Here is a 17,361-nt window from a genome sequence, read left to right as displayed (position 1 = left end):
GACATATACTGCCACACTGATCTTACATCCTCCTATTGCATCTTGAGGCACAGGAACCAACATTGGTTTTCTATTATCTGTAAACTCAAGTCTAAACTGCTCAACCTGACATTTAAAATGTTTCTTGGCCTTTCCTCTCCTTCCTTTGCCTGTTCCATTACCTTTGAGCATGAATTCCTTACATCGAGCAGATTGTCCTCCTCACTGTCCCTATACCCTACTATGTTAATACTGTAGTGACCTATATCTCTCTAGTTTCTATACTCTATTCATTCATAGACTCCTAGAATCCCAAAGTTAGAAAGCAAATGGTAGTGGGAATTAAATAAACTACACTGACTCCATCTTGTGACAATTCTGGAGCTAGTTCAGTTACCTTTCTATCCAATTATGAGTCTAGTTCACTTTCTGTCTTGTGAGAAAACTTTATTCAGTTGTGGGAATTTTGAGAAAACCTTATTGCATTGTAGCCCTGAATGACTGCGAAGTTAGACCACCTCTACCTGCTGTTTAGAGACCCTTAACTAAATGCCTAGGTTATGTCAACCAGAAACCCAGTCAGATCTGAAGACTGATACAAGACGTTTTCTCACAATTATACATCTCAAACAACCTATATGTTTTATCTGAAAACTGAACTTATATGGTCAATCAGTTATTGTTTCTATGATCTTTTCATTTAATACACACACTGGGGGGGGGCAGGGTGGACACAGTGAGACATCTCTTTTTCTGATTTTAGGAACTGCATCTGTTTACTCTCCCCCCACTCCCAACTTGGAAAGTCCCTAATCTTTCCTCCAATTAGAAATAAGTTACCTAATTTTGTATCCTGGTTGTTTTCTTCTAATCAGTTGGTCTTATTTGATTATTTGTTTTTAATGTATAAAAATCTCTCTCCCATTGTACTTGGAGTCCAGTGACAAAGCTGAGGGGCCAGTGCTGGTTTGTTGAGCAATTGACATTCATTGCTTAATAAATCAATATGCTTGGAAGCTCTAACCTTTGTTTCCTCAGTCATTTCATCTTTCACCCACCATAAAAGAACACCAAAAATCATCTAGTACAATTCCCTCATTTTATAATAAGGACATTGAATCATCAAGAAGGGAAGTGACTTACCTAGGGTCATCCTAGTAAATGGTAAAGACAGGTTTCCTAACTCTAAGCCCAATGTCAAGCCCTCCTTCTGTGAAATCTTCCTTGAGCAGCCCAACCCCTGATGCAACACCACATGACCTTCCTTTTCCTGAATGTTTATAGTTTATGCCCTACATTATAGCACTGGATTATGCATTGTGAGGTCTTTCAGGGGATTCTGCACAACTACTTTGTTTTCTCAACATCATCACTGCCCTCTACTTATTATTGGATCCCTTGTAGAATCACCACGGTGCAAGCTTACAGCTGGACACTCAAGAGGCACTTAATTAATACTTGTTGACTACACTTTGTCACATGGGAAAAGCTTTTTGTTAAAAGGTTTGTATTTGTTTGCCAAAGTAATGAGCTATAATAATCCCTCTGAAAATGAGAGGATATTAGCATTTTCCCTAGGTAATTTTTAATTCTTGATAGTACAGGGAGAGAGAGTCTCAAAGCTTTCTTCTCAAACAAGAAACTAATTGGTTCTACTTAGGTTCTCCCTCCCCCAACCAGTCTGGGCCAGTTCTCAACAACACCCCAATTCTCCAATTTCTTTCTAAAACCCCCAGATAAATACAGAGTAAAGCCCTCCCCAGGGTCAGTATTCTCACATCCAACTTCAGGTCATATCTCCCTTATGCCAATGATTAATCTAAACCCAGAGGCAGACACATAACTCATACAAAGGTCAAATTGTGGGGAAAATTCCAGACAGTGTAGGGAAAGAGGTCTTTGGGTATAAGATCTTATTAGACCATCCCAGCTTCATAATCACATAGTACTCATATTTTATTTTGTACTTAGCTCACTGGCAAATAGAATTCAAGCTCCCTGAGGGCAGAACAGTTTCATTTTTTAAAAATTTGTGTCCTTAGTTCCTAGCTTATATACCTAGTACAATGCTTTACACATATTATGTGCTTGGTAAATATTTGTTTAATTGAATTAGAAGAGGTCTAATCAGGTCACAAGTGATGAACAAGTCCCCAATGATGGCTAATAGAGCCACAAGTTAACTATTTCTGACTAGAGTGGGAGTGGCAGCTAATGATTTTTTAAAGGTTGCGGGGAGGGCAGAAAGTTCTAGTTTGACTGTTATTGAGATTGCTTTCACATTGTTCTGCCCTTCAGGCTAGCTGGTTTCTTTGCTGTTCTTGGTCTGTGCTAGTGTTATTATTCTACTATGCTGTCCCCTCAGTTATAAGCTAGGCACACTCACCTCCTAATGTCACGGTCCTCTTCCAGAATGAAGGATAAACAACACCAGGCAAACTCAGCTCCACCTCCACTGAATATAGACAATCGATGAATGTGGTCCTGGTCATGCCACTTGAAGGGCTGATTAGATATTCCCATGGGTCTGGTTTTGTGGTGTTTTGTATCTGAATCTATAGCCTGACCAGTGTAACTGAATCAGGAGGGGCAAGGGAAGACTTGGCCTGAAATCTCAGCCCCAGGTGGGAGCAGGGGAACATACGTTGTTCAGGAGAGTTGGGTTAAGTTGAACAGTCATCTCCTCCAAAATGTCACATATATTGATTGACTCCTGCTCCAGGACTGATCTCTGTTCTTGCAATGGGACAGTATGCTCTGGGATCCCATCTCATATCAGTTGGTCAGCCAACAGGCTTAAGCACTGTTTTAAGTCCAACTGTATTAAATACAGGTGCTAAGTGCTGGTAATACAAAGAAAGGCATAAACAGTTGCTGAATTCAAGGAGCTTACATTCTAATAAGGCATAAAACCTACATATAACTAGATACATAGAGAGTTTTTGTGTAAATGGAAGGTAATCTCAGAGGGAAGACATGAGCAGATGGGGTGGGGGTGGGGGGAAGGCCTCTTGCAAAAGGTGAAATTTGAACTTAGTCTTGAAGGAAGCCAGAGAAGCTAGGATCAGACTAACATGAGAAGGGAGAGCAGTCCAAGCATAGGGAAACAGAGTACATACAGAGTCAGGAGATGACATGCCCTGTATGAAGAACAGCCGGTAGGTCAGTGCAGATAAATCATTGAGTTAGTCAGTTATTTAATAAACATTTATTGTCTTCTACGTGCCAAGCACTATGAGAAGTCCTGAGGATACAAAGAAAAGCAAAAGATAGTTCTCTATTTTGAATGTAGGTCCTCTGACTAGAACTTCTACACTCATTGCTGCTATATCAAATGACTTCATAACTATCTCTTCCTACCTCTCACACAATTTTTTGTATATGAAATTAAAATTCAAAGTTGGTTTATCATTATCATATTATTATTAGTTATCTAAAGAATTCTCTCATGATGTTGTTGATAATTTATGATTCTTCTGAAAGCTATTTTTAAAAATCCTTTGCACCAATTCCCTATATATCTTAGATATCAGACTTTCATTATGGATATTTGATGCAAATAATTTCCCATTCAATAGTTTTTCCTTTTGTTTTGGTTGCATTGATTTTCTTCATACCAAAACATTTTAAATTTTATTTATTTAAATTATTTAACCATTTTTTTATCATCTATGTTCTTTTTTGGTTTTAAATGTTCCCCCCAACCAGACCTGAAAGATATATGTTTCTGTTCTTCTCTGTTTTTTAAGTGAAATGACATTTTAAGTTTAGTTTACTTAACCAATTGAAGTTCATTATGGTATTTTCTGCCAAACTACTTTCTAGTTTTCCCAGAAGTTCAAACAGAGAGTTGTCCTTCCAGTAGTTTGAATTCTTAGGCTTCATTAGCACACTTGATTTGTCCATTTGTTTCTGGATCTTGCTTATCTAATCCATTCCCCCCATCTTGATTTCTTTTAGATGGCCTAGATATCTCATAGATTACCTTGCTTTCAAGATGTCATTGGTCTGCCCAAGTACCATTTCTAGGCTGAAGAAAATCTGGACTAGTAGAAAGAATATTACATGTAGAGGCCAAGAAATTGGCCACATGTCCCAATTCTGCCATTTATTGGCTGTTTGACCTTGAGCAAATTACTTCCCATCCCAGAGTCTCAGTTTTATTATCTATAAAATAAGGGAGCTGGAATAAAAATTTTTTAAAGTCTCTTCTAGCTTTAATAGTCTGTGTTTGGAGATTTCTTCTTCCAGTTCTAACATCTTGTCTTTTTAGAGCTTTTCCAACTCTGACATTCCATGTTCCAAGGTCTCTTATGAGTGTGTGTTCTAAGGTCCTTTCTAACTCTAAAGTGTTTTCTAAGGGTACTTTAATTCTAATTCTATCTCTCACTATCTTTTTGTTTTGTTTTGTTTTGTTTTGTTTTAGTGAGGCAATTGGGGTTAAGTGACTTGTCCAGGGTCACACAGCTAGTAAGTGTTAAGTGTCTGAGGCCGGATTTGAACTCAGGTACTCCTGACTCCAGGGCCGGTGCTCTTTCCACTGTACCACCTAGCTGCCCCTCTCACTATTTTTTACTAGAAATGCACTTAAAGTGAAATAAAATACAATGCTCACAACACTACAAATGGAAAGTATAACCACAAAACAATTGAAAAATAATGTTTCAAAATTATTAAAAATAAATCAATACAGGGGGCAACTAGATGGCGCAGTGGTTAAAGCACCGGCCCTGGATTCAGGAGTACCTGAGTTCAAATCCTGGCTGAGACACTTGACACTAGCTGTGTGACCCTGGGCAAGTCACTTAACCCCCATTGCCTGCAAAAAAATAAAAATAAAAATAAATAAATAAATAAAATAAATCAATACAGCTTGGCCCCCAAAGAAGAAATCTGTGAAAATACCTTCCACGACACTTTTCTGGAATGAAGGAGGTAGGGCAGTATTTTTTTTCCATTCCCCTATTTTTTTTTTAATGTATGAGGTATTTTATTTTTTCCGTTACATGTAAAGATAGTTCTCAACTTTTGTTTATACAGGGCAGTATTTTTTAAAGGTATTGATAGATCTTACTAATAGTTTTCCTCTTATTATTATTTTTTCTTTATTTAAAAAATATTTGTTTTAAGAAATGGCTCTCTGGGAGTGGGGAAAGGGAGAGATTCAAGGTGATGTAAAAGCAAAAGATATCAACAATTTTTAAAAATTAGGTTCCTACAAGATATATGCATAGCCATTGGAAGGTAATCTCAGAGGGAATGTACTAGCAGCAGGGGGACTGGGAATGACCTCTTGCAGAAAGGATGGATTTGAGCTAAGTCTTAGAGGAAGCCAGGGAAAGTCAGAAGCATGGGTGAGAAGAGAGATGTTGCAGGTCTGGGGTCAGCCAGTGCAAATGCAGGGAGACAGAAGGTGAAGTGTCAAGTTAACACCAGCAAGTCAGCCTGTATAGCTGGATCATAGAGGGAAAAGGAACAAGGAAGCCAGTTGGGATGAACCATAGAGTTTAGGCAGGGAAGTAACATGTAAAGTTGGAAAGGTTGTTGGAACCAGGTTGTGAAAGGTGTAAAGCAAAACGGAGGAGCTGATATTTGATTCTAGAGGCAATAGGGTATGTTTGGAATTTATTTACTCCCTTTTTATTGTTGTTGTTGTTGTTTTGTTTTGTTTTGGTGAGGCAATTGGGGTTAAGTGACTTGCCCAGGGTCACACAACTAGTAAGTGTCAAGTGTCTGAGGCCAGATTTGAACTCAGGTCTTTCTGACTCCAAGGCCAGTGCTCTATCCACTGCACCACCTAGCTGCCCCTTATTTACTCTCTTTTGGGGGAGTGACTAGTCAGACTTGCATTTTAGGAAATTCAGAAAGCCAAGTGGTACAGTGGATAAAACACTGGATCTGGAGTCAAAAAGATTTGTATTGAAATCTAGCTTCAGATATTTGCTGGTAGTGTAAAAACTAGGCAAGTGACTTAAGCTTTGTCTGACTCAGTTTCTTCAGTGGTAAAATAGGTATACTTTAAACAGCTACTTCCAAGGGTTGTTGTGATAATCAAATGAAATAATATTGATAAAGTTCTTTGTAGACCTGAAATTGCTATATTAGTGCTACTTAGTAGTAGTAGTAGTAGTAGTAGTTCAATTCAGCATTTATTAAATACCTATTGTGTACAAGGTATTGTGCTAGCTAGTCACTGAGAGTACAATGATAAAATACATCAATGTGAAAGATAAATTCTAAAGAGCACTGTCAGAAATAAATGCCAATTATTTGTGAGAATTAGAATTGCACCCCCTACTGGAGAGATACTATACGGAAGCTCCACTATGAGTAGAAAGTACGTTATTTAGAGACCATGTGACTTTAGTATCTGGAAGTTACATCTATAGAACCACCTGTGGGACTTGTCAATCAGAACTACCAGCCAATTAGCTTGGAACTGTGTGTGTGTGTGTGTGTGTGTGTGTGTGTGTGTGTGTGTGTGTGTGTGTGTGGACAGCCCTGCTTCCTGTTTCACAGATGACTTCTGGGAGAAGCTGTTGAGGATTGGCCCCTTTTCATCTAGAAAACGAGTGTGGCAGCAGATGGAAAACAGGGTGGGGCCCCTCTTAGTCATTTGGACACCGGCTTGGTGGTGAGAAATTTCACATAGGCTTCTAGGAAAGGAAATTGCTTTCTTTCTCTCTGGCTATACCAAATTAGATCTGAGCTAGGATTTCCATGCTATAAGGAATCTGTTCTCAATATCTCTCTCTTCACTAACTTATAATATATATTTTAATAAATCTTCAAAAGCCTAAACTCTTATTGAATTTATCAGTGATTTTAGCCAGCTTCCCACCAAGACCGGGGGTGGGGGGGAGATTAGAACCCACAATTTAGATTTTAAACAACACAATATAATATGCAGATGCACATAATATATGTATACATGTATGTTGTATGTATATACACATACACATAAATGCATATATACATATGTGTGTATTTAATTTCTCTGATCCTTGGGAAGGTTCCCAGTCTGTTTGAAAGGTCTCTAGGGATGCCTAGCTTTGGCATCCCAATACTTCAAGGACCTGTAATATCATCTGCGGTCCTTCCTCCACTGATGCAAATCCTGACCTCTCCACTACTTAGCAGATAAACTTCACAAATGGTTATGGCCAAAAATTTCTTACAGTGTAGCCTACCAACTGGTAAGCAGGCTTCAGTAAGTGACTTTTATAATGTTTGTACAGAAGGAATCAATCAAACTTTAAAAGAAGAAAATAGTAAGACCCTTGTTCATAGCTAACTGGACTTCCTGTGTAACAACACATGCATTTGCCCACTCTTACTTGTGAACAGACCATGGACCTTCTCTCTGAACAAAGGAGTGAACCAAAGATATCTAGAACTGTCTCAAATTAGAGTGAGCTGCCACATAAGTAGTGAGTTCTCCATCATGGGAGACATTCAAGGGAAGCTAACTAAATAACTCATCAGGGATGTTGTAGAAGTGATTCCTGTTGGATTACATACCCTCTAAAACCCTGACCAGCTCTTAGTCCTTTGATCCAAGGACCACTTTCAACTCTGAACTTTGCTTCCAGTTCTTTTCTGGACTTAGTAAAGCCCACACTGATCTAGCAAAAATCCTGTTTTTCAGGTTGTCTCTGAGAATTGAACCAGGAAGCTGTTCTCCCCGACTGGTTTCTTCAAAGGAGGACCTCGCAGGTATCTTAAAGTTACTCTGATTGTTAAAAATTGTGGACAGTTTGAGGTGGCCTGGCCCTATGAGTAGATAATACAACTATACTTAATTTATTAATTTATTTATTTACTGAATAAACATCCAACCAAGTAGCCTGAACACAAGAGCAGAGTGACCTTGGTAACTGGGAGGTGGCCGGTTCCCCCCTACACACACACACACACACACACACACACACACACACACACACACACACACACACATATTTATAGCCCAACTCCAAGAGGCAGACCCTTGGTGAAAGGGGTCAGACCATCCTGAATGGAACTGGGCAGAATGGCTTTCTTGGGCAGAGACCTAGTCAAAGAGACAAAGGTCTAAGATCATCCAGAGTGTCCCTGCCCAACACCCTAGAGAAGAAAGGTACAGAAGAGGGCTGGTTCTACAAGAAGAACAGAGAGAAGGGCTGTAGGAACCCAATTTAAAGCATTTCTGAGATCAACTATAGGCAAACAAAAGGCAAAATGAATGTAAGGAAGCTTCTCGGAGGCCTCTTAAAGCCTTCTAACCCAGAGGCTACTGGTTCACTTAATCTTCACATTTGCCACTATGGCTTCTTGGCCCATGGATATTTCCTTCACATTGCCTAAATATTTTCATTTAGTCACTGGCCTGAATTCACACCAATCAGGGAAGTTCATTTGGGCAAGTAAGTGCCCTCTTTTAAAATTTGAATACCTATAAGAAATTTCAAAGAAGATGCAAACTATTACTTTTGCTGGAAATGAGTTCTATGTTTATTTTAACATGTTTTAAGATATCATTTTGTAAAAATGCAGTTATTCACTAGAGAGAGGCATCCCCACTGATTTAGCTGTCAGTTGGCCATGAGCCTAGTTGATCTTGAGGAAGGAGCTATCTAAGGTTGATAAACAACAGAAATTGTGGAAATGAGTCAAGAGGAGTCTATGATTTCAAACAGAGAAAAGGAGTATCAGTTTTTGACTAAGAAACAGAAGAAAAGGATACTATACTGCAAAGCAAAAAGGTAAATCCAAAAGCAATGAAGAAGTAGTATGGCACCCATGAATATACAACTTTGAAGAATATTAATAAAAAATATTTTGGGTTGAGGGGTTGGGGTGAGCAGATTGTAGTTTCCTCACTAATTTGAATTCTAAGTGTGGAAATTCCCTGTGCCCATATAGATCAGCAACTCATCTGTAAGATATAGTCTTAGGGAGATGGTTGGGCCACTGACAGGTTAAATGATGCACCTATGATCATGTGGCTATACAAGTTGGAGGCAAGACTTGAACCCTAATCATCCTGACTCCAAAACCAGACCTCCATCCATATTTCTGCTCTACCTCTCTATTAAGAATATCACTAGGGGCATCTAGGTGGTGCAGTGGATAAAGCACTGGCCCTGGATTCAGGAGGACCTGAGTTCAAATCTGGCCTCAGATACTTGACACTTACTAGCTGTGTGACCTTGGGAGTCACTTAACCCCAATTGCCTCACCCCCCCCAAAAAAAAAGGTAAGTCTCTTCTGAGAGAAAATGCTAGGACTGGGGGCACCAGAGCACCTTCCCAAATAAGCAAGAGAGTTGTGGAATTCTGATTCAACACATTGAAAAAAAAACCTACCTAGGGAGAGAAATTGGTCTGACAGGCTAGGCCTTAAGTCAGACCTGGAAGGGATATTGAGTATAGGAGTTCCCCTGCCAGAGGCAGAACCACCAATACTTCAATACTCAAATGAACCTGTGATTTCACTGATGTCAGTATTCCCTTCAGTGATGCAGATTGCAACCCATTCATGATACCCATCCTGTGCCACTTCCATGGCTTCCTCAAAGTTTGTCACTGGTGCTCCATCCAACATGCTGAGTATCTTCCTTGAGTTCCAATGACATAGAGAGGATACCAGTGAAGAAAATGAGCTACCCATCAGTTAAATCTTACTCTCATTACATGACTGGCCCATCATTTAATTCAGATGTTTTTCTCTGATGACATCCTTTACTCTTCTTTTCCTACATAACCCCCTGTATTATACTATGGTAAAGCCCTCTTCCTCTAAGCTATGTGCCTCTCCATTCCCTTGTGAATGACTCTCAATTCCAGTTCTCCAGACACTATCCCTCCATGACTGGCAGGCACACAGTAACATCAGAAGTATATTTTTATTTTTAAAATGGGACTTTGAACACCTTGTGGGGCAGCTAGGTGGCACAGGGGATAGAGCACCAGCCCTGGATTCAGGAGGACCTGAGTTCAAATCCAGCCTCAGACACTTAACACTAGGTGTGTGACCCTAGGCAAGTCACTTAACTGCAATTGCCTCACCCAAAAAATAAAATAAAATGGGACTTTGCTTCAGAGAGGAAGTGTGTGTGTGGGGGTGGTCATTAAAAGAACATTTCAATGTCTCAAAGACACCTCAACCTGTGCTCCTTCATTTGTTCACTTCTATTGATTGGAATGCCCAGGATAAATATTTGGGAAAAGAGTATCCTTAAAATGATCACGGCATATGCTCCACAAAATCTGTTTCAGAAGATGAAGACATAAGAGATTTTATGGAGAACTTAAAGCATTTCGAATTAAAACAACATATATTTCAATACTTGGCGACTTCAGCATAAAATTGAGAATAGGTGAGAGCAGCAAAAAATATGTTGGAAAACATGGTTTGGGAGTAAGAAATATGAGAGACTCCAATGAAGCTTCAGACCTTTAAATCATGAATAAGTTTTCTTTAAGAAAAGAATCAGGAGGCACTGGGTATGGCAAGTACTAAATAACACAAACAATGAGGTAGGTTATATTTGAGCAGAAAGGAAATGATTCATTGCTTATGTACTATGTCAGAATGTAAGCTCCTTGAAGATGGGACTGTTTTCATTTTTCTCTTTGTTTCTTCCGTGCATAGAACAGAGCCTGGAACATAGAATTTATTGTTGTTCAGTCATTTCAGTTGAGTCCAGTTCCTCGTGACCCCATTTAGGGTTTTCTTGACAGAGATATTGGAATGGTTTGTCATTTCCTTCTCCAAGGAACATAGAAACCACTTAATAAATGCCTCTTGATTAGAATGTGGGGTTAATTCCCAAATCAGCTGTGTGATCACCAACTTGCTAAGGAAAAGATGAAAATTAAAATAAAATGAAAATGAAAAAATGATAGTTCACCATGATCTGAGCTATTTAAAGAAGTTATTTATTTTAAAAATTAGGAAATGGATTGAGGAGAGGTTACCAAAACTGATTTTAGTATTCCACATGGAAATTTAACTGACAGAAGTCAATTGACAGAACAAGACCAAAAGAGCCTAAAAACTACTTTATGTAGCAAACACTGGATCTTTTTGCCAAGGAGTGAGAGATGTCATCCAAAGGCAACACTGGTTTATAATGTAAACTCACTTGTAAAATCTTAAAGTGAAAGACAGCAAAAGATTATGAGGAGTTTCACCTTATAAAACATTAAGAATCAGTGGTAGGAAAAAACAGTTTAAAGAAAGATTGGCAAAAGACATAACTAAGTAAAGTCATAATGAGGGTATTTAAGGATGAAACTGGAAGGAGAACATATAGACAAAAGATGGAAACGATCTGTAAGGATTTTTATAACAGATTCTTTACACCATCAAGGACAGTAGAACCACCATATTTGGTCTCTAACACCCCGGTACTGGATGTACTTTTTGAGTAAGTGGAAATGACATTGAAGGACAAAAAGTTGGAGAAAGTTTCTGGAATAGGCCAAATATATATCAAAAAAAGTCAATGCTGGAAGTGAGAGGATTTGAGGTTTGTTGGGGTCTTTCTTTTCTTTTCTTTTCTTTTTTTTTTTTTTGAGGAATTAAGGATTCAAACCTCGGACTTTCTGAAGCAGGAGAAGATACTAAAAATGTTGAAAAGTCTTAAACCTTATTATTATGGGGGAAAGGGTTATTGAAAGAACATTAGTATCTACCGACCTATATACTTACTTTCTCATCTAAATTAAATTTACATGCATGCATGGATAGCATCTTTGATTTAAAGGAAACGGGTATACTTTCCGCAGTAAACCACCTTCTTTACCATCACACAATTAACTGAAGATATAGAGAATACAAGATCCTATTCTTTGGGGATCCTCCATGGCCCCAGAGGATGCATCCTGGATGGTTCCCAAAGGATCATTTCCTTTCTGGATGGTATCTAACGTTATCATCATGCTAACAAGTCAGTAGAGAGCTAGGAATGCATCATGAATGGGATCCTGGGTCATAGACTTCTAGAGAAGTAAGAGGAAGATTCTAAGGCCAACATTTTGCAGAGAAGAGGACCCTTGCTGCTTTTGTGACTTTGGTTAAGTTACATAACGTTCCTGGGACTCATTTTCCTCATCTGTAAAATGAGGAAGATGGTCCAGATGACCTCTCAGATCCCTTATAGCTCTAGATCGATGGTCCTTAGATACTTTCAGCTCTAAATCTCTGGTCATAGGTTTTCATATGTGACTCTATAACTAGAAGGCTATCAAGGGACTATGGTCACGACATGGAGAAGCAAAAAATCTGGACTTTTCCCTCCCTTGTTGCCATAAGTTATTTGGACAGTATAGGTCTGATGGGAAAGGAATCACCTGCTAGCAACCCCAAATTGGTTTTTCCTTCTGGAGAGAGTCCATCTTTGGAGTGAAAGTGGGAATCACTGGAATATCAGGAGGCTGCCTGTCAACTCCAAATTCATTTCTGTTTCAAGGAAAGTCTAAAACCGAGCAACACCAAGAGACTTAGTGATTAAATAGGGGCCTGGGGAAATCTGGGGATCATCAGGAAAGAAAAAGGATTGCTTATATGTTATTATAAGTCCTTTATGTGACTTCTGTATTTTCTGTGAGGTCAAATTGTTTATGGGTCACTGAGTCCTTTATATGTTTTATATATTTCCTGTGGGGTGAAATACAGCTATTATGTACCCGAGATAGCCAGAGATACAGATTTTGCCTTGAGTGTTTGCCTGGAAGCTAGGTTCCCATTTTTCTCTACATCAGTGGGGATTTATGTACAAGTTATATTTTAATAATAATAATAATAACAACTAACATTTATTTAGCACTTGCTATGTGCCAGGTACTATGCTAAGTACTTTACAAGTACTTTGATCCTCACAACAACCCTGTAGTGGAAATGCTATTATTATCCCCATTTTGCAGATCAGGAAACTGAGGCAAACAAATTAAGTGACTTGCCCAAGGTGATACAACTAGAAAAATTGAATTTGAACTTGGGTCTTCCTGGCTTCAGGCCTGCACCTCTATCCATTGCACCACTTAGCTGTCCCTGAACTACACTGAACTATACTGAAACTCACAGTCTAAATTCAAAATGAACAAAGGCTAGTAAGGAAAGCTAAGGACAACAACAAAATTGTCTTTTTTTTTTAAGTGAATTGAAATCCAGGCATTGTGGAACATACCTCTAATCCCAGTTACCTGAGGTTGGCCAATAACTTAAGGTCAGGAGTTCTAAGGTACAATGGGCTATGTATATTGGATGTGTTGGGGTTTTTTTGAATGAAGTTTTTTGAATGAAGTCATCATCATTATGGTAAACCCTGAGGAACTCAAGGAACTACTAGGTTATCTAACTAGACCAGAATGGAAACAGAGCAGGATTAAGCTCCTATGTTGATCAATAGCAGGATTGGACCTGTAACTAGCCCCTGCATTTCACCTGGATGAGACTGATAGGCCTTCTCTCTGTCTCTCTCTCTCTCTGTCTCTCTCTCTCTGTCTCTCTCTCTCTCTGTCTCTCTCTCTCTGTCTCTCTCTGTCTCTCTCTGTCTCTCTGTCTCTCTGTCTCTGTCTCTGTATATATGTGTGTGTGTGTGTGTGTATATATATATATATGTGTGTGTGTGTATACACATATGTATATAGAGAGAGATATAGATATCTGTATATGTCTAGATATATATAGATACACATTTATGCATATGTATATATACAAAGAGATATGTGTATACATATTTGTGCATATATACATGTATAATTTATATATACATATATATACATACACACACCTACAGAGAGAGGAAGATCAAAGAAGGGTTATTATCACACAGAGTAGTTAGGACAATGGAATTGACCACAGAGAACACAGAGCTGCTTGGTTATGATTTTGCTTCTCTTTTTTCTGACAAAGGAGAATGACATTTGAGCTGGAAATAAAAGAACGTAGAATGAGAGTTGGCTAACAAAATTGATAACTAGAGATATTAAGAGATTACCTAGTTATCCTTGATAAATTCAAGTCCCCTGACCTGGATGAACTCGTGAGAGAATTTGTAGATATGATTTCTGACCTGCTGTTTGTCTTATATGAAAGATCACTAAGAATGGAGCACAGTGTCATAGGACAGGAGAAGAACAAATGTCCCACTTTTCAAAACAAGGGGTTAGAGGTCAGTGATCTTAACTTCTATTCTTGGAAATATTCCAGAGCAGATCATTAAGATCATCCAGAAAAGTGGTGATACAGGGAGACATCGTGATGTCAACAGGAATAATCCTATCAGATTAAACTGATTACCTCCCCCCCCATTACTAAATTAGTGAATCTAGTGAAATAACTATAGATATCATTCACTTAGATTTTAGAAAAAAGCTTGCTTTTTTAAAAATCTCATAATATTCTTGTGGAAAAATGGAGAGATGTGGGCTCTGACAATAATACAATTAGGTGGATTCATAATTGGATGAATGGCTATATTCAAAAAGTAGTTGTTAATAATTCAATTTCCACTTGTCAGAAAGTTTCCAGTGGAGTGCCCCAGGGATATGAGCCTTGAGCTCATCAGATCTGTAGATGGTACAAAGCTTGGGCTCAGGGAGGGGTATAATTAACCCAATGGATGACAAACATAAAAAAAAAAGATCTTGTCAGGCTATTGCATTACATTGAATCTAATAAAAGTGAAATTTAATAAGAACAACTGAGATTCAAAAAGTCTGCTTTAAAAGTAAAATATGGGGGAAACCTGGTTAGATAACAATTTATATGAACAAGATCTTGGGGCTTTAGGGGATTCCAAACCCCATATGAGTTAGTAGTATAGTATAGCACACCCCCCAAAAGGGCAAATTTAGCCTTCCTAACAATTATATCTATCCCAAAGTGAAATGGGCTGCCTTTGGAAGTAATGAGTTTTCCCTTATTAAGGAACTTTAAGCAGAGGATGGATGTCCACTTGTAAAGTCTATTATCATGGGGATTCCTTTTGGATATGGATTGAACTATATTGGCTTTTGGTCCCTTCCAACTAAAAATTCTACGATTTCCCAGAGAGAACTCTAGATAAGGATAAAATGAGTTAAAGATATAGAGGTCACACCCAAGATTGGATTTATTTTATGTATTACCAAACCTTGTGGCCTTGGGTCATGGACTTCATCTTATAGAATAAAGAAGAATAGATTTAGATCTGGAAGGAACTTTGGAGATTATCTTCGTCCAGTTTTTTCCTTTTGAAGATGAGAAAACTGAAGATGAGGAAGATGAAGGTCTAAGGTCATGTGGCTAGTAAGTGTTGGGGTTCACCCCCAGGTCTTCTGACTTCAAATATAGTGTTCCACCCTACTTTTTATACATTAGGAAAAGAAATTGTATGAGTCTTCTCTTCCTTTCTACAAGAAGAATGACTTAGAGGTCATTATGTTGCAATCCCCAAATTTCCAAGAACCAGTTTTTATACACATATTGAGTATTGGTGTGAGTTTTTGAGGTGAGGATATGCATTTGGAAACCATTCCAAAGATACCTCAGAGACTGAACACGACTTGATCAGTGCCACCCAAGTAAAATGCTTTCAGTTCTGTTCCCTTTTATTTCAACCATTCTATCATATTAATTAATTAAGAATTAAGAGCAATCTTATTCCTAATGGTTCGGATCATTGCTTCTTTTTTTTTTAATTTTTTTTTTTTTTAGTGAGGCAATTGGGGTTAAGTGACTTGCCCAGGGTCACACAGCTAGTAAGTGTTAAGTGTCTGAGGCCGGATTTGAACTCAGGTACTCCTGACTCCAGGGCTGGTGCTCTATCCACTGCGCCATCTAGCTGCCCCCAGATCATTGCTTCTTGGCCAAATCTGATGCCAGAAGAAGGGAACAGCATGACAGTGGTAGAAAGAGCATGCCTGGGAAGATGGAAGTTCTGAATTAAACATTAATTCAAGTCTGTGCTGTGACCTCAGGCAAGTCATTTAACACGTCTTCCCCACTAGTAACCTGGATTCCTCCAACCCTAGTTCTCCCAGCTCTGATAGATATTTTGTTTTTTACCTTATTTTGCTGAGGCCAAGCTCCACTTCCTGGTCTTCTCATGTCACATTTCCTAGTGTGCCCTCACCCCTTTCTAGATTCCCGATAAATGTTGTATTTTCACAACATTTTTCATTAGAATGCAAGCTTCTTGAGAGCAGGGACTGCCTTGTTTGCCTGTATTTTGTATCCTCAGCACTTAGCTCAGTTCCAGACACATAGTAAGTGCTTAATAAATGCTTTACTTATCTTTCTAATTTCTCTTGGCCTCAGTTTCCTCATCTGAATGAGAAAGTTGACTATGGTCTGTAATGTTCCTTCCAGCTCTAACATTCTTTGTTCTCTCATTCTAAATCCTAGTCACTCCAGCCCCTAGCAGGAAGCAAATAATCATAGACCCATTATGCTTCAGAGTGACAAGAGCAATTGTTCAAATCAGCTCAGGAAGCCTGAGGTTTCAGTCAATAGAAAGTGGATGACATTTGTTTTCTCAGACTAAGTGCTCATCTGGAATGAGGGCTTCATATGAGGGAAGGTAAAATCATGTCGCCCAGACTTGGGTGAAAATGTGGCTATTAGCTGATTCTATCCCTATAATATCCGTCTCATCTTTTTGCTTCCATCTACTTGACCACCATCCCAGCTCAAGCTTTCATCACTTGTCACCTACAAAACTGTAATAACTTCCTAAATGATTTCTCCCTACCTCCACTTCTCCCTTTCGTGGACCCATCAGATTGTGACCAAACTGATGTATCTAAACTAAAAGGACAATCAAGTTGTTCTCCTACTCAGGAAGCTTCAGTGGTTCCCTGTTGTCTCCAAGATAATAGAAAAGTTTCCCACTTCAGTATTTAAAGCCACTCTGACTCCAGTCTGACGCCAACCTCTCTTTCCAGACCAATTTTAGGTTATTCTCCCACTCGCATTCTACATTTCAAACAAATTGGCCTATTGCTATTTTCCATATAGGACATGCCATCTCCCAGCTCCATGAATTTGCATAAGCTGCTGTTCTTTATGCTTGGAATGGTAACCTCCTCACTGCCGCCTCTGAAGTCTCTAGTTCCTATCACATATTAGCTCAAGTTCCACCTTCTACTTGAGTCTTTTTCTGATTCCCCTCAGTTGTTGGTGCACTCCTTAACCCATAAAATTACTTTGTATTTACTTTGTGTATATATCTCTGTATGTTGTTTCCCCCTAGTAAAATATAGGCTACTCAGGGACAGGGGCTATTTCATTTTTGTCCTTAAATCTCCATTGCCTACCTAGCACAGTGCCTGGCACAGAATAGGCTTGTAATAAATGCTTACATTTATTAAATGAAATTAAATTAAATTAAATTCCAAACCTGGAGAACCAACG

The 17,361-nt window shown here is 38.7% G+C and overlaps 1 protein-coding gene across 2 annotated transcripts in view; it reads left to right on the top strand.

The window, feature by feature from the left end:
• Nucleotides 1-17,361, top strand: part of RALGPS1 (Ral GEF with PH domain and SH3 binding motif 1) — a 632,069-nt gene that overhangs the window by 500,111 nt on the left and 114,597 nt on the right. For both annotated transcript variants that reach the window (XM_043981906.1, XM_043981905.1), the window contains exon 12: nt 7,628-7,695. In XM_043981906.1, coding sequence (XP_043837841.1) covers nt 7,628-7,695 — 68 coding nt within the window. The remainder of the gene's footprint in view (nt 1-7,627; nt 7,696-17,361) is intronic.

This window comes from Dromiciops gliroides, chromosome 2 (genome assembly GCF_019393635.1).
Source record: "Dromiciops gliroides isolate mDroGli1 chromosome 2, mDroGli1.pri, whole genome shotgun sequence".
Classification (NCBI taxonomy): domain Eukaryota; kingdom Metazoa; phylum Chordata; class Mammalia; order Microbiotheria; family Microbiotheriidae; genus Dromiciops; species Dromiciops gliroides.
Note: the sequence above shows the minus strand (reverse complement) of the source record. Positions and strands in the feature narration are given on the sequence as shown.